This window comes from Passer domesticus, chromosome 7 (genome assembly GCF_036417665.1).
Source record: "Passer domesticus isolate bPasDom1 chromosome 7, bPasDom1.hap1, whole genome shotgun sequence".
In the NCBI taxonomy this organism is placed as follows: domain Eukaryota; kingdom Metazoa; phylum Chordata; class Aves; order Passeriformes; family Passeridae; genus Passer; species Passer domesticus.
The window spans coordinates 52,185,054-52,210,604 of NC_087480.1; the positions used below are offsets into that span (position 1 = coordinate 52,185,054).

Genomic DNA, 25,551 nt, shown 5'->3' on the forward strand with positions numbered 1-25,551 from the left:
ATTTTAAGGAAGCTAAAAGGCTGATGCTCTGCAGTAGCTGTAAGGCAGCTGTTGTATAGTGAAAGAGATCCCATTTGCCGAAGCTGATGCCTGCAGACTGCTGGTCTGAAGTTGGGTCCTTACCAAATAAGCCAGCTTGGGGATGTTGCTTTCATTTTTTTGAACAGTCTTGCTTTTTATTTAGAGACAATTTTGACAGGTGGCAAACTCTTTGGGGAGTTGTTGCCAGGAATCCTGGCAGCTGCAGAATAGTATGGTCTATTGTTTTAACTGAATAATGTTCCTGAATTTAGGAGTCTCCCTGGTGACCACACCTGGGCTTGAGCAGGCAGTATTACTGGTGCTGGAAATGGAACCTCTTTTATATTTATATCCATTTTTTTTTTGTTGCAAGCAGCTTCAGTCTCTTGTTTCTCAGCACCTCCTTTCTGAGGTTGAGCTGTAGGCTGTTCAGATCTGAACAGACTGGAGGTGCTTGTGTGAACAGGTGAAATGTGAAATTGAATCCTGTAGGACAAATTATTTAACCTTCCATTTAATATTTTTGTTCTGATAGTGCTTTTGACTTACTTAATCATGAGTTTAATTGTTAATAGTATGTGCCTCAGAACCAGTGAAATCTCTGGAGCCTTGTGAAGTGCAGCCTTCTAACAAGAATAGGTGTTCAGCTCCCAATAGACATTCAGCTCCCAAAGAGTTTGTTTTGAGCTTCTCTAAGGCAATATGACTAAAGGGACAGTCCTAACTCTCCCTTCTTGAAATTCAAGCATCACAGTGTTGGGGATGACAGGGCAGCGGAATCTGAAGCAGTGCTGCTCTGGGACAGCACTATCTGTTGTGTGTCCATGGGCTTTTGCTTGCAGCAACTAATACTGGGTCTGAGACAGATGAAGTATGCACTGAGATGTGTGTTCTAACTGAAAGGCTGTGCAATGCTCTTCTGGAGCAGGAGTGCTGCCGTGTTGCTGTCTGGCAAAGGTTGCTGTAGCATTTTTATAGAGTGTTAGGACACAACTCAGTTGTGGTGGAGAGAATTTGCTACCCCAGCCATAGGAAGATGAGTTGAGCTGGGTAGTAGGTATACCTGGAAGATGTGCCAACTTGCTCCTAATAATTAAAGCATTAACATACCACAGTAGGAGCAGTGTAAATACATGTTCCTTTCCCATTCTGTAGGAAAGGAATTTTAGGCTGTGGAGCAGATTGGCCACCTTCTTTTTGCATGGAATGAGGTGGATTTTCCTACTGGAGAAAATCATGATTGTCTTTTCTCCAGAAACTGTTCAAGAGGAGAATTTTCTAATGAAACAGACCTAATGCATCCCTGCTTCTATAGGGACATGGCAATGTGTCTGCAAAGTCTGGATTTGTAACTTTTTTCCTTTTGTTACATAGGAACGCTACAAACCAAACCCTTCTGAAACCCCGGTGCATCAATTTGTGATTAGCAATAAAATGTAGTATTGAGTAGTGATACAACTCTTGATCAGAAAAGAAATAAACTGCAACTTTTATACAGAAAATCTTTAGCCCTACATTTTTATAGGGTCAGAAGGATAAGTAGCAAAAATTTGCACACTGTTTTGCATAGAGGTAATCTGTCTGAATTTTGTGGTGGAATACCTTATTCATCAGTATTGGAAGGTTTAAACAGATTCTGAAAGGAGATAATGAGAGGGGTTTTTTGTGTGGTTTTTGGTTTGTATTGGTTTTGAGTTTTTTTCCTTTTACCATGTCCAAAACTCCTGGTCTCAGGGTATTAAATGGCTTTCTGATGAATGGGATAGTTGGCTTGATAAAACCAGGTTTGTTAAGACCTGAGTCTAGTAGCTGCAGTTAATCTGGTCCAGGCAATAGGAATGAAACTGCACTTTGACATCTGAGCTTTTATATAAGCCTCTGAAGTGATGTGCTGTGAGCAAATGTGGAGAAGAGCTGGCAGGGCCTTAACAAACTTGCCTCTGTTCTGTCAGAGTTAATTTGGTATTAACTTCTCATAGGATGAACACTACCTGTGTGTAACTGAAAATATACTCCTTGTCACAATCTGCCACTCTCCCTCCAGGGAAAAGGTACCTGCATTCAGTCTTTGTCCCCAAACTGCTGTAGAACTTAAATTCACCTTTTAGGTGCCAGATGCTATACTACCTGTGCTGCAAACACATAGTTCAACAGCTTCATCCTAAAATGATGACCTCGTAGGAAACAGCTGGATTTGTTTGGTATGGTGTTCTTGGGGTTGGTTCTCGGGCTGGTCTGTGCAGGGCCAAGAGATGGATTTTATTGATTTTTGTGTGTCCTTTCCAACTCAATATATTCTGTTGTTCACCTGCAGCAGGTTTTGCCACTCAGCTCTGACAGTATTCAGTGACTTTCAGGAGCTGCTATGCATAGTATTTGTTCTGGAACAGGAGCTTTGTTATCTGTTGCTGGCATGTTTTCTGCAGGTGCCAGATTTGCTCTTGTTGACAGTTGCACAGTTGACTGCACTGTGTTGGAAACTGCTGCCATCCTGCACTCTGAGACAAAGGGCCTTCCCAATTTTCCTGTCAGTTCTTGTGCTGCATCATTCAAATAATACTGCTAACAGCTGCAGGGGCTAAACTGTGTTTTAGGCTTCTCTCCGAACTTAAGATCAGTGACCCTGATGTTTGAGGAGTCTTTATTATCTGACTTTGCAAATGCAATTTGGTTTATGGCTTGAAGTATAACACATAGCAGTAAAAGCTCTGTACAGAGCAGCTGTCTCAAAAGTACATAGGCTTTCCATTACCAAGAGTTTTATCATGTCTGATAATTTTGTTCAGTGGTTTTGGCTTTTTTAGAAGAGAGTTTATTATCCTTTTTACAGCATCATTCCAGTGAGGGTGAGGGGCTGCCAGATTATCAGCTAGTCAGGTGTTTCTTGAGCATGTTCAGTACAAAATCATGCTCAGTGTGGCTCTGGTGGCCTTTTGTTGGGTCCATTGCATGTGGTGCTGCAGTCACTAGACCTCTTCACTTTTCATGAAGCTTCCATCTGTGACTGGTTCAGGTTGGACCCACAAGGAGAATTTTTTGTATAAACAAATAGTGGCATGAGCTTCACAAGTCAGTGATAACTTTTCATAAGATTTTAAAAGGTGACTGTATTCTTTGTAAAGTACCTGATTGCAGTAATATTTCTGCCTGTGGCTGAACTTCTAGGAGACCTCTTTTCTATCAGCAGACTTCTCAGATGACCAGAGGCAATACTGTCAGTAGTAGGACCCATCTCCTTGCTTCTTCTCTCTCTTTATGGTGTTTTTAGCTGGGTTGAATTGATTCTGCACTGTTTGAGGAGCACAGTGACATATCCTAAAGCTTCCAGTGCATCTCAGTTCTTCCATTCTTTAACTGGGTTCCTGGTGTCTGACATGTCTGCAGTTGTGCTTGTTTTCTAATGAAACATGGGGTGAAATCAAGACTGGTAGCCTGTATGTTGTTTTCAGTTTCCTCAAGAAATAAATCTAGTTTCAAAAAAGACAATCTCTAAACTAATTTAAGAACTAAAGCAATGGGACTTGGAAATACTCATCATGCTTCTAATTTTTCGATTAGCATTATTCTTTTCTAATATTCATCTCCTTAATGCTTATCTAGTGAGTTCTCAGGTGTCTTTCAGAGACCTAAGTGGAGTTCTGTTATTTAAGGACTCAGTCCTGCTTGGCTGTTTAACTAGAACAGGGATGGAACCACAGAATCATCTCTCCTCATTGAAACACAGAGCTGAGACATCTGCAGCAAGAACTGAGTTGCCTTAGGATCCCTTTGTAGCTGAGAGTGCCAGAAGAGGACTCATCAGAAAATCTTACCTGGGCGCAGTCTCAGACAGCTCTTTTCTTTACTTTGGTGTTGACTCTTGAACTTCACAGTGCTGGTTAAGACCTGCTGAATTGGCAGTCAGAGAAAGGAGATTCTTCTACTTTAGCTCAGGGATTTTTGTTACTGATACACCAAGTGTATCAGTAACCTTGAGTAATTTGCTTATTGTAGTGTTATTTCAGCTCATATCTTTGAAACCTAATGTGCCAGGTATTCCTATAGCCAGCTTTTGTAGTTTAGAGAAAATGATAATGGCTCCTTTTCCCTGACAAATTTGTAGATACTACACAAAACCTGTCAGTGTGGGCATTTAGATTAGTGTAAAGTGTGTAGTATTCTCAACTGAACATGGACAACAATGTTGTTGTATTGATGAAAGTCAGAATAAGCCTTTTTCTCCTAATCAGTCTTAATTTTTCCACATTGCTGTTAGAGCTGTTGAACAGCTATAGATTTCTCCCTTGGATGAATGAAGAGCACAACATTCCAGGTGGTGTTTGTTGCTTGGTTCCAGTAATGAGCATGGCTGAGGGTGTGTATCTGCAGTTTCCTTTGACCTCACCAGAATGGTCTCCAGAGGAATGGGAAACATTCACCTGATTGCCATCTTTTCAGGAAGCTGTGGCAGATCCATGCACAAGCACTGCCACAGCCTCCTTGCTGCAGCATGAGTAATGTGACAACGCCAGCATCAAAACAGTTCTGACAGCACCTAGCAAATGAGGGAAGTGTGTGGGAGGGTACTGGAAAAAGATTTAAATGGTATAGTATGCATGTTAATTTTGAAACAAAACTGAGTAAGGTAGGAGAGCCTCAGAAGAGGTGTCTTTGGCCTGGAATTTTGCATTTAGGAAACGTTCTCACTGTTATGAATGGTTCTAGTGGCTGTGAACACCTTCAGTACATGATGCAGGAGAGAAATGAAACAGGCCTGCTGCCTGTGCTCTTGTACCTCCCATGAGTTACTGCCTGGCAGCGTGGGCTCCTCATGCCGCCCAACACCCCAGGAACTGGGATGCTCTCACCGTTATCCACACTGCTGGCTGAAGGAAGAGCTGCCTCCTCACAGGCTGTAGGCAAGGTGGGTGGCTGGTTTTCATATCCAGGCTGAAGTCCTCCATATGGAGTTAGGAGCAAACCTGTCTTTACAGCCCAACAAGTATGCTATAGACCAAAGCAAACTACTTCAAGAAGTACAGTAACTCAATCCCACAGTCTTGCTGAATGTAGGGAGGCATGGCAGTGTGTTGTATCCATGGACCTCCAGAGACACTTCAGACATGGGGATCAGATGGTTGTGAATGAACTGATATTAGTTCATATGCTTGGACTCTTCATTTCCTCAAGTGCAACTTTTATCTAATTTCTGCAACTTTTGGGCTAATTTTCTTGCCTGTCCTTGCAGCAGGGGTTAACTCAAACTTCCTTCCTAATAGCTCCAAGCAATTAAAAAGAAATGGGTGCAGGATATGCATGCCTTTAGTGTGGGTGGTGGGTGCTGATGGGCTGCAGGTACAGAGGAGCAGTTAAGTTGCAGACAGTTCCATGGAAAACAGGAGTGATGTGATACAGGAGAGCAAGGAAACTGGTGATGGGGAGCGGCTACACCAAAGGGCCAAGCAGCCCATGTGGTTTGGAACGGTTTGCCTGTGGTGGATGGCTGCCCAGGCTACTTGGCTCTGCAACAGGAACACAGCTTTGCTTGTCCAGGCGCAGCAGAGCCAGGGCAGGATGAAGAGAGCAGTTGTGTTGGCAGCCAGAGATGGGTCTGTCCTGAGTCCTCTCTGGCCTTCCCAGTTCCAGCTGGATAGATGTTTCCAAACACCATTTAACAGCTGGCGTCCACAGGGACTGGCAGAAATGTAAATGCTCATATTCTGCCATTCTCTCTTTCATTTGCAGAGGTAGCACAGGGCATCCTCTTTGGACCCTCAGCAGTCCACACAGTGGGGCTGGAGCCAACCGTGCTCTTCCTCGTTGGTTGGAGGGTGACTCCTGTGGGAGCAGAGGTCTGCAGTGCTGTCACCAGGAGGGAGACCCCCAGCTTGGGCCCTCAGCACTGTGCAGAGTCTGGCAAGGGGAAAGGACAGAAAAAGAGATCTTGGCTCTTCTCCCTCCCCAGTCGAAGCGGGTGAGGGGCTGCCAAGGGCTTTGCAGCAGGGAGAAGAAAGACAGCGTTCATGGGAGCTGCGTGACTCCGAGCTGGTGGGCTGGGAGCCAGGCACGTCAGCACCTGATGGGCCAGCACAGGAGGAAGGGCTTCTTGCTCCTCACGCCTCACCTTCTCCAGAGGAGCCCTTTCAAGGGGTCCCAGCCCAGTGTAGTGAGGTCTCTCCTGCCCCACTGCCCTGCCTGTTCTGGGCTGAACTGTTGCCTGTGTGGGGCATTGCACTGGCACAATGTGCTGGGGAGGTCTTTCCCCAGGAGCCTGCTTTGTTCACTCCTACCCTGGACCATGCTGGCTGAGACAGCTGCCCAGGATCCCTCCTGCCTGCCTGTGTCCTCCACTCTGTCATCTTGTGTGGGTAGATTTGGGGGACCTGGATCAGTCCTTTGACCATCTGTGCAGACTCTGCAAAGAAGCAGCCTCCAGTTGTGCAGTGGCTGTATGGAGGCTGCACAGATTGTTCCCAGAAAGTGCATGGCTAGGGCTGTGGGTGTGATCCTGGGAGCTGGACAGTCATCACCTCTCACAGTAGAGAGCCCTTGTTCAGGCAGGCTGGAGCCTGCCTAGAGAATCCTTCTTCCTGAAGCCACTGGACAGAAGAGCCCTTGTGCAGCCTTTTTGGAGAGGTGCCTGGTACCTGCTGAGGCAGACTTTCTGCTTCCCAGTGAACAGATGCCTGGCTATGGCTGGGCCATATGGTGTTTTGGACTTGCTGCTCTCCCAGCACAACCTCTCCTCCAGCCCTACAAGCAGGTGAGATTGCTCAGGGCTCTGATCCCTGGCGACAGCTCCCTGCAGGCTGTGGGAGCTGCCAACAGTCTGGTGCAGGGAGAGGTGTGACAGGTCTGTGCTTGGAGCGTGTGCCTCTGGGAAGTGCCACCCAGTCAGTGTGGCCTTAATGCTGTGTCACCGTTGCAGGAGAGGTTTGGTTGTGCAGGGGGCTTGCCCTGCTGGCCCAGGATCTGAGGAAACCACACCATGCGGTGAGGGTGAGTAAACAGCACTTCAGGTTTGTGGTCAAGTATGATTGTGACATCCTGAGGGCACCTCTGAGGCTGGGATGAAATCAGACTCTGCCTGCCAGCCAAGAGTCTATATCAGAGCCAGAATCTCTGGTGCTGGCTTCACGATCTTATCCTGTAAGCCATTCCTACAGGAGCTGCTACATCCTTCCTGACTTCTCCAGCAGTCTCTGCTGCTTTCCCCGCTCAGTCAGGTTTATTGGGTGAGCGATTGCCCGAGGCTCAGCGTCAGCAGCTGTGCTCACTGTCAGGCCATGTGGATTTGGGATGGGAAGGGAGGAGCTGGCAGCTTTGCCCTTTGGCAGCATGTTGCAGGGTACAAAGCCAGCCAGCCCTCTTGCCAAGCTGTAAATTTGCCCCTTGCTCTTGTGCTTCTCTGGCTTTTCCTGTGGGCTGAGGGTTCATCCCACTCATGCTGTGGCTGCTCTGCTAACTTGTCCTTCAGCTCCCTGTGCCCTTATGCTCGCACACACAGTGCTGTCAGCTCAGCTGCCTGGGTGCACTTCTGACTCATCATGTGCTGCCTGGGCAGCTCCCCATTTCATTACTGTTAGGAGTTCATGGCAGTGGGCTGTGAAACTCTGTTTCCCTCCACCCTGCTCAGTCCCATGCATTGAGGAGGGACAAAGATTTGTGGAGCTGTCTGCCCTGACCAGGAGATCCCTAGCAGTGTGCTGTGCCTGGCTGGGATGCTCTATGCCATGGTCTGTCCTTGGCACCTCTCTCCTGTGGAGATTTCTGCAGCACAGCACAGGATCTCAGGATCCTGTGCCAGCGCAGGGCAGAGGAGCTGGTGCTTCCCCAGGCATTCTGGCAGGGACCAGCCATTTTCATCTGCATAATGGAGACTATAGCACAGCCACCATCAACCCACTCTGGGATATTTTTATCCTGGCTGTGCTGATGAGGGAGAGATGACAGGCTCACTCCACATCCAGACTATGCAATGCCTCTCCCAGCTGCAGCCACCTGGCGCAATGGAGAAGTGTGGGCTGTTCCCCCAGGGAAGGCAGCACTCACTGTGTGCTGTGGCTCTGGGCTTGCTGGGAGCAGCCACTGGTGCTCGGGGGGATTGAGGTGTTTCGGCAGCACCCTTCTCTCTGTGTCCCCTGCCTGTGGCTGCCTCTTCATGGCTGCTATCAGCCCACATCCTGCTAGCAAACAGAGCACCCAGAGGCCTTTCCCCCTGGCTGCTCTAACTCCCTGTTATGAAAAGCAGCTGCAAGAATGCACAGGTTGTCACAAATGCTGAATCTCCAAAACCGAGCATGTTTGTGTCCCTCAGCAGAGCACAAACCCTTGGCCACACCCTGCATCACAGGGGTCAGGGCAGTGCAAACTGAGCCCTCAGCCCCTGCACACTCACACAGCTCCTATGGCCAATGCCATGCTGGGTGACTCCTCACCTTTCTTCCTTTTCCCTAGAGGGAGCAGATAAGCCTCAGCACCCAGGAGTGGGGAAGAAAGGCACTGGGACATGGCAGGGCTACCTCAGCTAGCAGCTACCCTGCCAACCCAGTGTCCCAGGCCAGGCAGCTGTTCTCGTGACCAACAGGGAAGCACCTCCACCAGCAGCACCAGCATTTCCTCCCACCACCTTCCCAGTGACTGGCAGCATTTGAGATGCCTGATGCTTTCCTTTCCTCCTCCTGCTCCTTGCCCTTGCTGCTTCCCATCTCCTTGATCCCCTTCCTGAGCATCATGCTTGCCCTAGTCTCAGACGTGTAAGAGGTGAGATGTTTCAAGAGCATCTCTCTGGGCTCATGGCTCTGCACCCTGGGAGATGTTGATGTCCCTTGGTGCATCACAGGGTTTTCAGAGGGGCAGTCACCCACAGAGGTGCAGCCTGTAGCTCTGCACACAGGACATGTCCTGGGAGTTGCTTACCAAAGGCAGCATTGCTGACCATTTCCTTTGGGCACCTGGGGAAGAGATCAGAGTGACACAAATGGGGAAGGTTTGTAAACCTGAAGTGGACACTGACTCAGGCACTTGTGCTGCTGTGCTTATGCTGTGGGTCATCAGCTCACTTGGGTATATATGGGAGAGACAGGTATGAGTAACAGAGTTGCTGTGTTGTGTGAAGGTTGCTGGTGCATTACTTGGGTTCAGAGGCTCCAGTTCACCATGGAGCAATGGAGAGGAGGTTCAGGCTGAACAGGATGAAAAGAGGAGCCTATGGCTAGTGGCCCTATCACCATAGCAGGACAGCTGAAGGTACACAAGGGATTGCTGCACTGCAAGTAATTAAGTACTAAAGCTCCAGGCTGGAAATTATGCATTCCCTGGGTCAAGGGCTGGCAATGAGCACTGCTGCAAGGAGTGTAATGCTACAGAGCCAGCTCAGGCTGTTGTACCTGTTTTTAGAAAGACATGTGCATAAGCTGGAAGAGCAGGTGAACAAAACTGTCCTCAGGCAGAGCCCTCCACAACTTTTCCACTGCCTTCTCTGGCTTGCAGGAATCAGTGCTGGCCTCCTTTTTGCTGCTAGAGCTGTTTGGACAGGAGATCAGGAGGGCTGCTTACAGGTCAGGGCAATACAGCAAGCACATCCATCCAGCATCTCTTCTTCATGCCTGAGCCACCGATGTCAAAACATTCAAGTTGAGACCTTAAACTTGTTGAGATCTAGTTGAGATCTAAACTTATTTTGCAAGCTGCTTCATGGTAAGGATGGCTGCCTCTGCAACCTTCAGTGACTGTGCCACAGACTTGATTCCAGACTTCAGTTTTTCCCATCTTCAACTTCTCACCTTTGGCTTCTGCCCTTCCTTCTGCCAATACCAGTACTCTGCTCCTTCTGGCAGTGAGGAAACCCTCTCCTGGGGCAGTGAAGTACCTTGTACTCCTCACATCCTTATTTGTCACATTTCCAACCCTTGGCTCCTTTTTTGTGATAGTGTTGCTGCTCCTTGGCATTTCTGTGCCTGTTCTGAAGTTTGGATAGCTGGACCAGACATCAAGTTGGCTTTGCCAGCAATTTGGAAATCCTCTCCATGCCCCTCTGACTCATGGCCCTCAGAGCCAAGGTACTGTGCTGCAGGCTCATGGCAACAGTCACATGTGGGGACAGCTCTTTTGCAGCTTTTTTCCTTAATTTTGCCTCCCACCCCTGCTTTCAGGGAGATTCTCTACCCTGTGGTACAGCCTGTCTTCTCCATTCCCAAGAAGCTTCCTTTGCAGCCCATCACTGGGCTGGGGACTGTTATAATTTTCCCAGGCCATTCAGCTCATGCTGTAGCAGCAAGCAGCGTTCAGTGTTTTATCAGCCCCAAATGTAAGCCTTCATCTTGTCATCCAGATTATGGATATTAAGATGTATTAAATGGCACTGGACCAGAGGTCACTGGGGGTCTAAGTAGGCTTCCTGTTGTTGATGTCTCCCCATTAAGCCTTGGCTCACTGACAGATCTCAGAATGTAGCTGTTAATATGCGTAGTTGTTAATCTACTTGAGTCTTATTAATTCTTTATAATACATACTTTTAATTAAAATCCTACAGCATTATTGAAAGCAGTTGAGAAGGCAAAGTGTTCTCTGCAAATGCTCCTACTCTCAGCACCCAGAACTTTCCTTTTGCCCAGGAAGGAGTTTCCCTGTGTAACAGCCTCAGGGTGCCTTTAGCTATGCTTTCACTTACCCAGTGGCAGTCTGGAGCTCTCTGCCCATTGCCTTGACCCTTTAGATTATGTTTGCCTCCTACCAGCTGACCATTCATTAAAAATTAACACATGTGTTTGGGAAAGTCTCTGATTAAATCATCAAATTGTTTGCAAATTACTTGGGCCTGTAGCATGAGTGTGGCTGGAATGGGGAGCTGCAGCCTTTTCTTGTGCCACTGCTTTGCCGAATTCCCTCCTCTCTGTGACAGCACATGAGGTGGAGTCACTCCTGCCCTTCCTGTTTGAGAGGAGGCAGTGGCTGGATGGTGCTTGCCTGCCTCACCTGACTCTTCCAGCTGTTTTTATGGTATGAAAGGGGATGGGGTAGTGCCTGTTTGGAGAGCTCAAGATGAACCCATTGGGGCTCATGGCCATCACAGTTCTAAGCATCTCAGAAATTCAAGTTTATTCAGCAATCATGTCAGAAACTCAAGGACAGCACTCCTGGCTTCAGAGAGGCAGCATGGCCACAGCTGGAACTGGGCTCATTCAAGATTCCTGCAGCACTGGCATGAAGAAATGCACTGTGATATCCAGTAATGGCACCTGGGCTGAGGAAGACTCCCTATTTCACTGCCAGATCTCAGGTAGGCTTCACTGGGGAGGCTGCTGGGGGGAGGGTTATTTTAGCTGGTTTCTTAAGGAGTAGAATTAAAGAGGGAACCTTCACCTAGCCAATTGTTTTTAAGAGGCTGTGATCATGGTGTGCAGCCTGGTAACTAGTCAGTGCACAGATTCTACAGTGACCATTGTCACTCTGGACAAAATGGGTAAAATATTAACAGGCATTGCAAAATATTTCCTAGACAGTCAAACCAGCCTGCATGCCAGCAGGCACTGCTTGGTTCTGTGCTCTCCTCTCTTTCACGGTGCAGTAACCTACTAGGAGCAGGACATTTGCTCCTGGACAGCTCACCAGGGCTTAGCAAATCTTCCTAAGGCCTGCCAAGCTCAGCTCCCTAAGCCTCCCCAAATGTGGCAACTATGACATCCATGATTCTAGGACAAGGGAGCAAGTGAGGGAGGTGTGTGCGAGTGGAGGTGTCTCCAACCAGCAAACTCCATTCATCAGTTCCTGGATGTGCAGCTGAGATACAGGTGGTTCTAACCTGCCAGCAGGGGGGTCTGGAAAAGATTCAAGAGGATCCTGCCTGAATCCTTATCCTGATGCTGTGGTAGAAAGGACTAATGCAGCCCTTTAAGACAGAAAGTAGGAAAAGCAGATTAAATCCCTGTGTCAAAGCATTAGGGAGGCTCAATGTGGGATTCTGTATCTTGAAAAGGATTCAGGAAAATCAGAGAGGCTCTATAGAGCAGAAACACAAAAAAATGGCTTGAGGGTGGGAGGAAAAGCCTGGCAGAAAGAGAATTAAGCGACTCAGTATATTTAGCTTTTCAGAAAGACGGATGAGAGGGGGTTTGCTTGCAGCATATGTGTAGTGTCACAAAGAGAAAATGCCAGGCTCTGAAAGGCTCTTTAATCAAGCAGAAGGCAGAATAAAATGGTATGTCTGCAAGCTGAAGCCAGACACAGGGAGGTGGGATGCTCTTCTGAACGTGACGGTCAGGGACTCCTGAAACAGACCCAGAAAAGTGGGAGTCTTCAATGCTTGTCTTCAATTCAAGCCTACCTCCTTTCTTGGAAACTATGAGTGAACCAAACATAGTGTATTGGAATTACTGCAAGGAGATGAACTGCTGAGCAGGGTGCTGGCCAGGGGCTTGCACTCACACAGCCGCCTGCCAGGTGGGACCACGGGGTCACTTCATCTGAGGAAGATCCTTGGAAACCTGGTCCAGTCAGGCAGAGCACGCGGGGAGGCAATCAGGCAGGCTCCAGGTGTTTACCTGCTCCCAACATGGTAAGTGTGATCCTTTGCTGTTGAAAACATCTGGAGGGTGGCAGAATTTTTGAGCCAAGTTCAGATTGTTTTAACTTGTTTTGTGTGGGCCTGGCGCTGATGCTGTTTAACATATCTGTTCTTAGAGTAGCCAGAGCACCAGATATGTAAAGTGTTCTCCACAGCCTGATCACGTTCAGAGTCTGCATATAAGAATAATACATAATGGGTGTGTGAGATGAAACAAGTTTGGTCAGAGAAATAAGACAAACTACAAGTGTCTTACAGCCCAGATTGCATTCCTTGAGCCTTGTGCATCCACATAGGTAATCTCTGTTTAGCCATTACTGAAAGAGATCTTTGCTATGGTATATAGTGGTATGTAATTAATCATAAAATATTGCATTAATTTGTATTGGGTCTGATTTGATGACATTTAATTTGGGGAGAAGGATTACAGTGTGAGTATTAGAATAGTAATTTTTATAGAGTAAAATTTTTATAGAGATTAGAAGTCTCTATGAAGGAAGCTTGAAGGCTGATGTGTGTATTTGGCATCTGGTGCAAATAGTTACAGCCTAACTTAATTTACTGGGGGGAAAAGATACTGCTCAGCATCTCATGCACATGAGGGGAATTTGCAGAGCAATTCTGGCATACCTCAGGTGGGCTCCTTTCAAAAGAAGGGCTCAAGGAAACTTTGCTTATGGTCATGCTGGTGTGTCCAAATTATGCTTAGTCCTACAGGAGTGTCTCTGCAAGTGTCTCTGCAGCAGTGATGCAGGAACACAGGGGTAGGACCCCTCACTGCCTGCTCCAAGCAGTGACCAGCCCTAACTGTTTTATGCTACCTGGTAATGCAGCCACCAGCTCTGCCCTCTGCCAGAGCCTTTTTTCTCCAGATCATGGCCAGTGCTGCTGCTCAGCTGGTTTACTGCAAGTGTGTTTTGTTGAGCAGGATGGGCTAGACCATTTGCCTGATCATTTGGTCAGTTTGGCTTTAAAAAGCTCCAGAGCATTCTGGAAAGCAGCGCAGCAATATGATAGGATTTAATCAGACTTAATTATTCCCCTGCTGTCTATCTCCTAGCAACATCCAGCTTGACATCTGCCTGCGAATGAAATGTGTAAGCTAAGTAGGAACATGTTCAGACTAAAGTCCTGCTACTTGAATCAAATCACGCCACTAATCATTGCCTTAATTCATCTCATGGCCATCAAACAGCTGCCAGGCACTGTTACCTGATTTTCCAAGATGCACAGCGCTCGCCTGCTGAGTTTTTTCCGGGCTGGCAAGAAGGGTGACTTCATCCCGGGCTCTTTGCAGCACACTGACACCTGATAACGGGGTTAGAGTTTCCTGAGTGACAAACACGGGCTCAGGAGCAAGCCCCAGACTTGTCGCTATTTGGCTTTGTGCTGTAGGTCCCCGCTTATCTCATCACTGAAATCAGATCACCTGCTGTGCCCACACACCGCGGGGTTCAAATGCGGTACGGGGGCGGTTTAGGTGAAGCTTGGGGACAGCTGGAGCAGATGTGGCGCAGTGGCAGCAGGCAGTGCAGCAGCTCCGTGTCACAGGGACAAGGGCAGTTGAGGCAGGGAGATGACACCCAGCTTACGCAGATGGAGGGATGAAGAGGGGAAGAGAGGAGCAGGCATAAAGCAAGCGTTTGTAAAGTAAAACTGGGCTCCAGCCAGACATGATGTGGCACAGGAGTCAGTGGAGTTGCTGGAAGAAATGAGCCCGGTAGCAGAGCTGGGGCCATAGGAGGAGGCTGCCTGCACCAGCCCTGGCTGCCAGCTGGCTGTGAAGCTGGAGGGAAGGGAGCTGCCTCAGAGCAACGAGCGTCCTGAGCAGGTCAGCCCTTTGAACTGGGGGTTGATGGGGCAGCAGCCTGGGGGCAGATCTGCAGATGGACAGGGCTGCATGGATGTGGTCGTGTCCCCTCTCCACATACCGCCTCATGGTGATATTGGTACCAGTGATACCTAGGTGCTTGCATGAGTCTGTTGGTCTCCTGTGCTGTCTCTAGAAGTCATTGTTGGCATCCAAAAAACCTAATGGTGTATCAGTGTGACATGTGTCTCCCTTGTGTCTCTGCAGCATGGTAGCTCTGGAAGCCTGGCTGCGTGGGTGCTACACTAGCAACCAACCTGCACCGACTTCATTTGTGCAGAGCACAAAGTGGGGTTTCTGGCTGTGAAAATGGGGCTGTATGGGCCCCCACCAGCTCCCCCTGTGACCAGCAGGAACTTGGCCTTTTGTCAACTGACTTTGTCAATAGTACTCAGACAGCTCTGTGCTGTTCAAGGCAGTGTCTGCCATTCAACACTGCCAGCTGGGCTCACCTCAGTGGGAGCTGCCACCATGCTGGGCATGATCTTACTAAGGTTCCCTTAAAATCACCTTTTGTTTTTCTTCTGTTATCAGTGACAAATGGAGGGTCACTGGGCTGGTCACTAAAGATGCAAGTTTATTCCTCACCGTGTCTTTCCTTCCAGATGACTTTCCCCTTCACGACTAATAATTTCCCTTTGTCGTTCTATCCCTGAGAGGTGTTAGAGTTTGTCACTTGCCCTCTGCCTAAGGAGCATTAGAAGGCTGTGGGGCCAGCAAGAACGAGGGCAATGCTGTGGGAAGATTGCGTTGCAGGCTGGTGCCAGTGCTGCTGTGCTCACAGGGCAGCTGTGCCGTGGGAAGGTGGAGGCTGTAACATACCGGGAAGCCGCACTGTCTGCGTGGCGTGAGCTGTGCCGTGCAGTGTGCCTGGTGTGGTCCAGCTGGAGGCTGTGCCACACCGGGGAGGTGGCGCAGAGCTGGGCAGGGGCTGGGCAGGACCTTGCTGGGTCTGCAGCGCTGGGAGGGTTTGCAGAAGCCAGCCGATAGTGCGAAGGCAGTGGCAGGACGGTGCAGCAGGGGCAGGTGCTGTGGGGGGCAGTGATGGAAGCAAACCCAGGGCTGCGTTGTCGTGTCGTGGCTGGAGCTTGGCAGGGCTGGGAGCCCATCGGAGCAGTGCTCGGTCGGGCACCTGAAGGGAGGCGCAGCGCCCTCAGCGCGGTGCCCGGAGGGCGGGCGATGCCGTGTCACTGCAGGGCGCAGCGGCCGGCAGCAGCTGAGGCGCCTCAGCTGGCGGAAGGTGCAGCGCTGTGGGGTGACAACGCGGAGCCTCACAGCGGGGTACAGTGCTAGCAGGGACCACCCAGTGCCATGCCTGGCGGCACCGCAGTGCTCTGGCGGCGTGACGGGGGAGCGGCGGCGGGGTTTGGAGGAGGAGCGCTGCCCGGCAGCGGCCGTGAGGGGGGAGCGGGCCCGGGCCGTTCAACGCGGCGCCACGGCCACGCGCTGCTTCTGGAGGGGGGAAAGGCGGCGCTCTGCGCACGCGCACCGCCGCCCTGCCGCAGCGCTCCTCCGGCGGGGACCCCCTGCCCGCGCGCCATTGGCTGCGGGCGCCTCCCGCGATTGGCCGGAGCGCGACCCCCCGCGCCGTCCCATTGGCCGGCGGCGGCCGCTATGCGGGCGGGCCCCGCCCCGCCCCGGCGCGCCATTGGCGGCCGCGGCGCCCCCCGGCGGCGGCGGGTCCCGCTGGGCGCGCCCGGCATGGCGGCGCCCGCAGCCCCGCGCCCGGGGGGCGCAGCCGGCGGCCGAGCGCCCGGGGCCGGCGGCGGCCGGGTGAGGAGGGGCGGGGGGTGGCGGGCGGGCAGCGCCGCTCACAGCGGCTGGCGCGCCGAGCGGGGTCCGGCGGGGCGCGGCGCGGCGTAGCCCGTAGCGGAGCACGGCGAGGCGGGGGCAGCCCGGCGGTGGCGAAGCCGCTGCCCGTTCAAACCCAGGCTCCAGCCGGCCGCTGGCAGCTGTCAGCTGCCGTCCCGCTCGGGCCCGGCAAGCCCCTCTCCCCAGGCGCCGGTACCGCCCGTAGGGCAGCGCGTCCCCGCAGCGCGGAGTGCCCGGGACGCCGCGGCTCCGGCCGCTGCCGCGGGACGCCCGGCGCTGTGGGCTCGCTCGGTGGCGTGCCGGGAGGACGCGGTGCTCGCCAGGCCTCGGCGGGCGGAGCGGGGCTGATGCTCTGTCACGGCGTGGCGGGGACCCCCCCAGGCTGTCTGGGCGGCTCTCGTTCCGCTGCTGTGCTCTGTGTTTTACCTTGTGCAGGAGCACGGTCTGGGATCTGTGCCTTCGGGTGGGTGTGGGATTGCGCGTTTTGGAGGGGATGCCCGTTGGAGAAGGTGGCTCCAGCCTCAACCTGTTTTTCTTTCTCAGGTCATGTAGAAGAGCAGATTTAATGTGAAGATGGGACTCTTGGTGTTTATGCGTAACCTGCTGCTAGCCCTCTGCCTCTTTCTGGTACTGGGATTTCTGTACTATTCTGCTTGGAAGTTGCACCTTCTCAGATGGGAGGATTCAAGTAAGTAGGGGAACGGTGCAACTGTTTCTGGGCTCCCTGAAACGTCTGTTAAATAGTTGCAGTAGTCGTGAGGTGGTTCTGATTTAGTAGTATTAGAGGGATGTGATTAAGCCCACTCAAATGCTAGAGCTTTTAGTGTGCTTAAGGGGTCGAATTTGTGACTACCTAATGCTCTTTATGGCTTTAGTTTTATTACTGGGTATAAGAGCAGGTTCATGCTTTATAAATCTAGTATTGGAAATCTCAGTTTTTGAATATTCTGTTAGTTTATGCTTCCTAATTGTCAAAATAAAGAGTTTGTATGTTGAAGCTTTTATTTTCTGAATCCTTTGTGCATTTTAACATATCTAAGAAATGTTTGGTTTTTTTTTTCCTTTGGTGAATTTTGATTTCTTTCTGTAATCATATGTGCTGGTTATCTCATCATCTTACTTTGTCCTTAAGAAATCCTCATCTTCCATTTGTCTTCCATGTTATTATCTGCCAACTATCTGTCATCTACAGGATGTCTTTCAACCTTTTTAAGTCCAAAGAGACATCTGACCTCATTGAATACAATCTGAGGATTGTACTGTGCAGTAAGGCCATAGAAGGTTGCAGCTGCAATGAAATTAGGCTGAAGTTTGATTGCTCAGTTGCTGCTCTTATTTTTGTTTGTGTTGATTTTGCCTGCATGCAAGAACTATTTATTGAAAACATAAAAACAAGAAAACAATTCCCTCCTCTCCCCTCCTGCCCAAAACACAAGCCAGCCTTCCTTGCAGCTGTTCCACAGGCTGTTTCAGATATCTCAGAGCTGACTGTTGCTCCCTGGATCAGCAGCTGAGAAATACTGATTCAGAACTGACAAGAAGCTGCTGGTCAAGTTTCTTCTTTGCTGCATTGTGTTTTTGTGCATGCTGATAGAGGTTTCTGCTGCAATGCTTCTTAAATTTCACATTTTTTCTACCTCTGTACTCCAAATCTGTTGTTGTGTGCTCTTAAGAAGTTTTGCATGATGACAGATGATGACTTGGGTGTGACACTTGTGCTGATGCACTGACTTTGACAGGGGGACTATTAAAGTGCCTTGGACTAGAACAAGTATTGTAAGACTAAATTTGTAAAAGGAGATGCACAGTGTTTTTCTGAGCAGGAATTTTTTCTTCAGGTTTGTGCATCAGAGAGGGAGTTAAAAGTCTCCATCATGTGTTTCTGCAAAGTAGCACTTTTATTGAAAGGATGTAGAAAATCATTCCTGTATGAACATAAGTACAGTTGTGGTTAAAAGAGCAATTTTTCCATGTCTGCTGTTACATGATCATCTGTTATGAAATTGTACCACCTACCATCCTTTACTTCCTTCACGCCACCAGGAAATCATGTTGGACTTCCGAAGGCTTGCAAAAAAACCCAAACTTTCATGCCACAACTTGCATGTGATCTTTGTTACAAATGAAGAAGCAGCTATGTGTTTATGTGTTATACACCAAGGTCCTGGGGAGGGTTCTAATTTTCTGCAATCTTCTTTGGATTTTGTGCCTTTAGTTTTGTGTGCTGTTTGTTATTTTACACCATGTCAGTCCCTGGGAAGTTTTGTGGTAACTTTGGGTTGCAGCACAGTGTTGCAAATCTGTGTGCAGACGCTGTGGCTTTCTATAAATGGAACACTTTTACCTGGAAAGATGACTCTAAGTTGCAGCCTACTTAGAGTGATTTCTGGTGAGTGCATTGGCTGCTTTTGGGTATCCTGTTCTGACAGGAGCACTGTTGAGGTAACATAACAGACCTTTGGTTTGGTGTCTCCCTTTTTCTGATCTTTTGTGTAAAATGTGTCACTCATTTATTCTTGGAAGTTGTAGTGCTTGTATTAAGCTTCTTCAACATGTACAGAGAGATGATGCTAGCTTGAGGATTTAACTTATTGTTCTTTATCAGTTGTCACAATTAATTTAGGCTGTACTCTTGTTCCTTCTAGACACTTTTGTGGATTGTGTCTTAAATATTGAATGAAGTTCTTTGAAATATTAACATAAGCAGCAGCCTAATGTATAGGGTCAGATGTTACTTTTGAAACAGTAAGGATGTTACCTGTTTTCATTTGGTCTTCAGACTTTTTTATGCTTCAAAACCCATTTTATTTATCATGCAATTTAACTCAAGAGGAGGTTATGCAAATATAAAGTAGAAATCTAAAACCCCAGTTTGGAAAACTTCATATGAAGAGTTAATGTGAAATAAATAATGTTCTATAAATCAGCATTTGGAAGTTAACAAATGACAGATTTGAATTACTTATTTAACTGATTAGGCCTTCTTGAGAATGTGTAATATGATACAATGTATAATGGGGCAATTATACTTCGTGTTTGCTGAAGGGGAGCCTTGCTTAGTTAAGTGCCCCAGATATGTGGTGCGTAACTGTTGTGGTTTTATTTCCTGAATTACAATGCCGTGTGTGACCTTGTAAATTTCCTTAAGATGGATATGATAATAATGATGTCCCCAAAGGCAAAACCAAGTCAGATGTGTTAATTTTGGCGTCCTTAGTAATCAAAAATTATTGATTTTGTGTGAATTATCTTCTTATTAAATTACTTTCATTTTTCTCATGACCAGTGCCTTTCATCTGTTTAATAGTGACTCCCTAGCTTCAGCAGTGACATTTGTTTTTGTTCTGTTCGTTGTGCTAGAGGAGGTACAAAACTAAGCTGATCCCAGCACCCTGACACCTTTGCAATCTCTTCAGAGACTGGCTTTAGTAAACTTGACAACTGCATTTAATCATGGAAATAAACAATTTTTGTAGAGTATAGTGGAAAACACTTGATCTGCTTATTTGCTGCTTGTGTGGTTTGTTCACTTAATGTTTTAGAAGATGCCTCAGTTTATCATTGTCATGGATGAATTTGAATGGTAACTGTAAAGTGGTTTACTGTGTAAACTAGTCTCTCTGACACTTGGATGTTTGTGTATTTAGCTGCTAAAGTAAATGAATAGCTGAATTATTTTGTTTATATGTACATCTGACCTCTACAAGAAACGAGGCTAAACTTCGAAATAGACTGAAAGATACACACCAGTGTTTCTCTTACGTTCCCTTAACATTAAATGTTCTCCACTTGATGTTAAATCTGTCCTCCTTGAATGATGCCTTAGTGAGTACTGCAAGATTATTCTCCTTTTTGTGTGACTCCACACCTTGCCAAAATACAAAGGAGAATAGGAAATAATTAATTTTTTTTAAGGCTTATCTTTACCGTGACAAGAATAGATTGAATTCAGCTAATGTGAACTAATTAACATTGAATTAAGTTCAACTCCTTCTTCTGTTCAAGACAAACCTCCAGCGATTGCTAACCCTCTCTCATCCTTTTAGGGAGTATCATGACTGGCTACTCTTCCCCAAGCCTTGTTTCATGTTGGTGGCAGAATGTTGTTAGTTCTCAGAGAGCAGCAAAGTACAAAAATAAGGAATGTAATGCTGAATGCAGGAAGGCCCTTGAGTTCTGGTGATGGTTGGGAGTACATGAGCAGGGTTTAGGACAGATTTCCTTTTTCTCTTTCCTGATGTTTGTAATGCAGCTTCAGTCCCTGACAGTAGTAGGAAGAGATGTGCACTGACCCTGCACATTCTTCCCAGATAGGCAGTGACAGTGGATTCCACAGCTCCCTGATGAAGTGTTGAGTTGCACAGAGGTGTGCTGAGCACAGAGAGCTGATAATGTGATGTGGGAGACAAGGAAATAACTAGTTTGTAATCAGGCTTAGCTGTCTTGAACATTCTAGAAGGAACTTAGAGGAGCAAATAACTGTACTGCTGTTCTTTGTGTTTCTGGCCACTTGGTTGTTGGGGAATTCTTGCATAGTAATGGTAGTGATAGGAGCAGGCTTTGAAGGTCTGAGACATGCACAGCAGCCTCTTTCCAAGTAGCTTCCCATCCTATTCCTTCCCTGATGCATTTAGCTCTGAGGAGGAAGGAAGATGTTGTCTGTACCAGTGTGAAGATACAGCTCGTAGGAGGGTGCACTGTTGTCTTTGAAAAGTATGGTGGGAGATGGAGTTACTTAACCTGGTGTGTGTATAGCTGATTTTGCAACTTCAAAATGAATGTGTTGTAAGGAAGGAATGAATCCATTAAAAAGCGTCCTGGCAATGGAAATATTGGACTCATTCCCCAAGTCAGCTTTTACTTTTTCCCTCTCTCTCAAAGTATTGAAGTATACTTGGGACAAGGACAGTGTGATGCTATTTTCTTGTTCTCTATTGTATTTCTTTCTACATTAGCATTGAACTAATTTAAGGAAATATATACTCTGCGTGAAGTACTTTTGCCAAAACCCACGTTAATACAATTTGAGATTGTCAGTTTGAATGTGGTTTCTGAAACATCTCCAGGTATGTTCTGTTGATGTCTCCTTAAAAAAAATCAACTCTCTGTTCTGTCATCTGTTGCTATGTGTTATTTTCAACTCCAATTCTGGCAAGGCAGCCAAAGAGATAAAGCTTTGGGAAGAGATTTTCCTAAGGTATTTCAGGACCCTCATCCTTTTTACTCCTTTTTTTTAATGTCTGTTTCCAAGGGAACTGAGGAGACATAAACAGGCAAAACTGACTCATTTTTGGTTGCAGATTTTTAATCTACTTGCATTTCCATGGAAACCAGTTATGCAGCAGAAAAAGCTGAATTAATCAAAAGCAATCAAACCTTTATTATCAAAATAAATACTGGTTTATCTCTTTCAAAGTAAAATGGTATTTTTGTCAATTCTTGTACTAAGGTCTAACAATGTACTGTAGAACTGGATCTTCTTGCAAGGGTTTGGAAAATGTTTACTCTTTCTCAGGTGGCTCATGGATGTGTGGTGGTATCCGGGGTGGGTGGGTACAGCTGTTGTGTCTTGGGCTACTGGGAGTGCCATTTGTTCCACATCAGGGGTGTGGGTCTTACGTACACCGACATCTGACTTCCTTCTGTTCTTTGTTTAGTGAAGAACCAATGAAAAGACATTCAGTCGGTGTGTGAGCAACTAGGCCATAGAGAAAAACTTGTCCTCTTTGTGGAGAGAGTCACGTCATGGTTTTGTGTTCTGCTGTGACTGTCCTACTTGCCTTTGCCAGAAGATGTGAATGCAGGAGTGCTCCTATAAAAAAATTTATGCTCCCAGGCCAGCTCAGCTTGGCACTGGGAGCATAAATCTGATGAAAGTGGTTTGAGCTGGGATGGCTGAATTGATGGTTAGGTGGCTGAGGGAGCATATGTTTTGTCAAGGCACTCACAGTGCTGTTGTGAGTGGTAGCAAGCAAATGGTGATGGTAACAATTTTAATTGCTTTAGAGGGTGTGTTTGTGTGTATTCTTTAAGGTAGACTTTATTGCTGTTGCCTCTGCTTCCCAGTCTGGAAAGCCTGAGAGACTAACCTTGTGAACATTACTTTTTTTAGAAAGACTGCTTTGGACAGTATTGTGCAGTACTCTAAGCTTCCTGAAACAGTTTTGTTTGTTTGTTTTTTGTTTGGGTTGTTTTTTTGTTTTGGTTTAGGTTTATTTTTGGGGTTTTTATTTTGGTTTTTTTTGTTTGTTTGTTTGTGGTTTTTTATTTTTGGTTTGGTGTTTTTTTGCTTTGTAGGAAGAGACTGGGTACAGCACTGAGATGGAATATTGTGAATTCTTTAATGTTTGAGTTATTAGTAACTTCAAGGTTTGTTTCATCCACTCAGCTATAATGTTTGTTAGTGCTGTACTTTCTGCACCAAAATTGAAAACAAATGTTCGGAAAGTTCTTATAACATGGATCCAGCTATGGTTTTATGGATCTCTTTGCTAGTTTTCAGATGGTTTAGGGATTTGAAGATCACAATGACGCTTTTTTGAAATGCTAAAAATAGCAAGTAATGTTATTGAGGCAGCAGTGAATATTAGAAACAAAGATGTAAAAATAGAACTTAAAGCAAGAGTTGTCTGATAAAGTAGCTTAACTTTTCTAAGTTTTTCTCATATTGGGCTGAAGTATTCCACTTGTGTTCAGCTCGAAACTTAAAGCTGTAGTGTACTAACTGTAGTGGATAATTCTTTTATCTGTGCAGAACACGGCAAAAAATTGATTTGGTGCCCAGAAATTGTTACTGCTCAGATTACTTTTGTCCTCCCTCTTAGTCTGCCAGAATAAGGAACATGGCTAAACTTAAACTCCAGCAACTCCAGGACGCTCATTTGTGGTAGTATCTTTCCCAGCTGTAATTGTGCCAGCTATTTCTCTCCTGGCTGGAAGCTGATGTGTGTGTTCCTGATTGCTCTTGCTGTTAAATGTAACCGCAGCTGCCTGTGTGCCACCAGGACAGAGGGGACAGTCTGCTCACTGAAAGTGAGTCAGAACTTAGCAGACTTAAAAGCCAAGTTCAGAAATTCACGAGTTCCTCTCTGTCTTTTAGAAGGCAGCACTTCACAGGACAGATAAGGAACATAGGGGAATGAAGGTGCCTCATCTTTTTCTAGTGTGTTACTGCTTATTTAGTGAAATACCCAGCATTACTTTATAACCCAGCTGTCTCTCCAGGAATTTTGAGTGCTGCTATAATGTTAACAGTACAGGACAAAACTCTGCAGGGGCAATGGGAAATGATGCATGACAGAGCTGTTGAGAGAGGGAGCAAGTATAACGTGCCTTGTCCTTGGGATTTCTCCAGAGGAGGAAACTCCTTGAACACTCTTCTGGTTTTAGGAGTATATGAGGAATAGGTTTACTGAAGGTCATTAAGGGCATAACACCCTAAGCATGTTGTGGCTCGAGGGGTGGCTGTAACACTGTATCTGTACTATCTTCATTTTGGCTTTTTTGGGTTACTGCTTTAGTTCTGGATGAGTGCTGACCTTTTAGGAAGATGGAAAAGTAAGGTGCAAGAATAATTCTCCATCTCCCTGCTCACAGCTGGGCCTTAGTTCTGCATTTTGAAATAAGTAGGTTGCTCTTGCTTCTCTTGACAGTGACTGTCTTGATGCTGTTTGAGTTCCTTTGTATTTCACCCTCTCTGTTATTAGTGATGGGTAAAATTGAGGAACTTTCCCTAAAAAAAGCCAGAGTGTGGTTTTTGTTTGTTTCACTCAGTTGACCTCATCCTGACTTAATGTTTCACTTGCTTCACTTGCTCAATTTGTGCATTTTCTCCCTGGCCTCCCCACACATTTTTGGGAAGGGTATGTTCATGTACTTGGATGGGTGCATTGGGAGAGTGTTCATAAGGAACAGTTTTCAGTGTCTTACATGCAGCTGAAGCTGTGTCCTCCAATATGGATTTCCAGAGGTCAAAGTCAGCAGTTTTCCCTATTCTGGAAAGGTACATTGCAGTGAAAGCACTTTACCTCTGGTAGCAATTGCTCTGCAGCTGAGTGCTTTCAGAGGTGAAAGGATTTATTCATCTCAGCTGACTGTGAACCCCTTAGCAATGCGTTCAGCTGGAAACAATACCTCCTTGTGAGAGCTGTGTCATCTGCCTCTCCTCCTCTTCCTCACCGTGCATCCCCCCACCTCTCTCCTGTACCATTGCAGCACTGGCTGTAGTGATTAAGGTATTGCCAACCTCAATGGGAGCTCCCCCCACCATTCATTTGATAGAATAGATGGCACTTTTCCCCTTGACTTTGATACAGACGGGCTGGCTTTGGGCACCTTCCATGCTCATTTCAGTTCTGTTTCACACCACTTCTACTGACACTGGGACAAAGAAGGTAATTTGTGATTTATCTCAAGTTGGACAGCTGCTGCTGCTGCTGTGATCTGACCGTGGCCTTAGTACTGATTCTGACTGTGCCTGCCACACTTAGGGATGATTTTCAGGGGAGATTTTTCCTAGTTTGTTATCTGTCAACATTGTCACTATAACATCTTATTTTTTGTTATTGCAGTCTGGGTTTACAGTGTCAGGCTGAGGCAATAAAGCAGCCAAAAAACCTGGGTATGACTTGCAAGGACAAGTACACTTGGGTCATGAGGTATAGCTCTCTATGAATTATGTATCTCTTCTGCACTTCAGAAGGAATGTAATTGTGCATCCAAGCAAAAAGTAATTTGTACTGTGCATGCATATCCTGAATAGATGTTAGAACCTGAGGTAGCTGATTTCAAGTGGTTATTCCTTCATGGCACTGGGTGATTATATTGCTCATGTATGCATTGCTTTCCTGAGAGAGTAACAGTGAGTGAGGATAGTGCTAAAATTCCAGTCAGGTACAGAAATTACAGGATGTTTCTTAACCAGTTCTTGGTATTTTGCGTAACCAAAGGCCTCAACAATTCAGGAAGTGTATATCTCCGAGGGTCAGAATTTAGCATTCCTTGCTTATTTAGGAAAAATACAGAAAATCAGAATGTGTTAAAATCAGCTATTTCCATTTGTAAGACATGCATTTTTTAAACTTCTTTAATATCTCACTGGGATTCCTCCTATTTTAATTCAGTTCTGTTACAGCATGTCACTTTTTCACAGTTGTTACCCTGTGAGTTTCACTGTTTGGACACTGATTAAATGTGAGTCATCAGAGCTGCAGCAGTGCAGGAAGTGTACCCCTTAATCACTCGGAGAACAAAAGAGTTAATAACTACAGAAAAGTTTAACTGATATATTTTATAACTACAGTGA

The 25,551-nt window shown here is 46.8% G+C and overlaps 1 protein-coding gene and 1 long non-coding RNA gene across 11 annotated transcripts in view; one reads left to right on the plus strand and one right to left on the minus strand.

Annotated features, from left to right (window-relative positions):
• Positions 1-123: 123 nt before the first annotated feature.
• ST3GAL3 (ST3 beta-galactoside alpha-2,3-sialyltransferase 3) overlaps positions 124-25,551 on the plus strand; it is a 188,563-nt gene continuing 163,135 nt past the window's right edge. For 6 of the 10 annotated variants that reach the window (XM_064428646.1, XM_064428654.1, XM_064428653.1 and 3 more), the window contains exons 1-2: positions 16,092-16,208; positions 16,791-16,935. In XM_064428646.1, the coding sequence (XP_064284716.1) occupies positions 16,821-16,935 (115 nt within the window). In that variant the 5' untranslated portion in view covers positions 16,092-16,208; positions 16,791-16,820. Of the gene's footprint in view, positions 11,282-11,339; positions 12,557-13,960; positions 14,397-16,091; positions 16,209-16,431; positions 16,711-16,790; positions 16,936-25,551 lie in introns of those variants that run through there. The other 4 variants (XM_064428649.1, XM_064428647.1, XM_064428648.1 and 1 more) reach the window with 4 other exon arrangements.
• Positions 11,123-13,969, minus strand: LOC135305211 (uncharacterized). The gene is made up of 2 exons (XR_010366469.1): positions 13,778-13,969; positions 11,123-12,738 (listed from the first exon to the last, which is right to left on the minus strand). It is a non-coding gene; the product is annotated as an uncharacterized LOC135305211 (long non-coding RNA).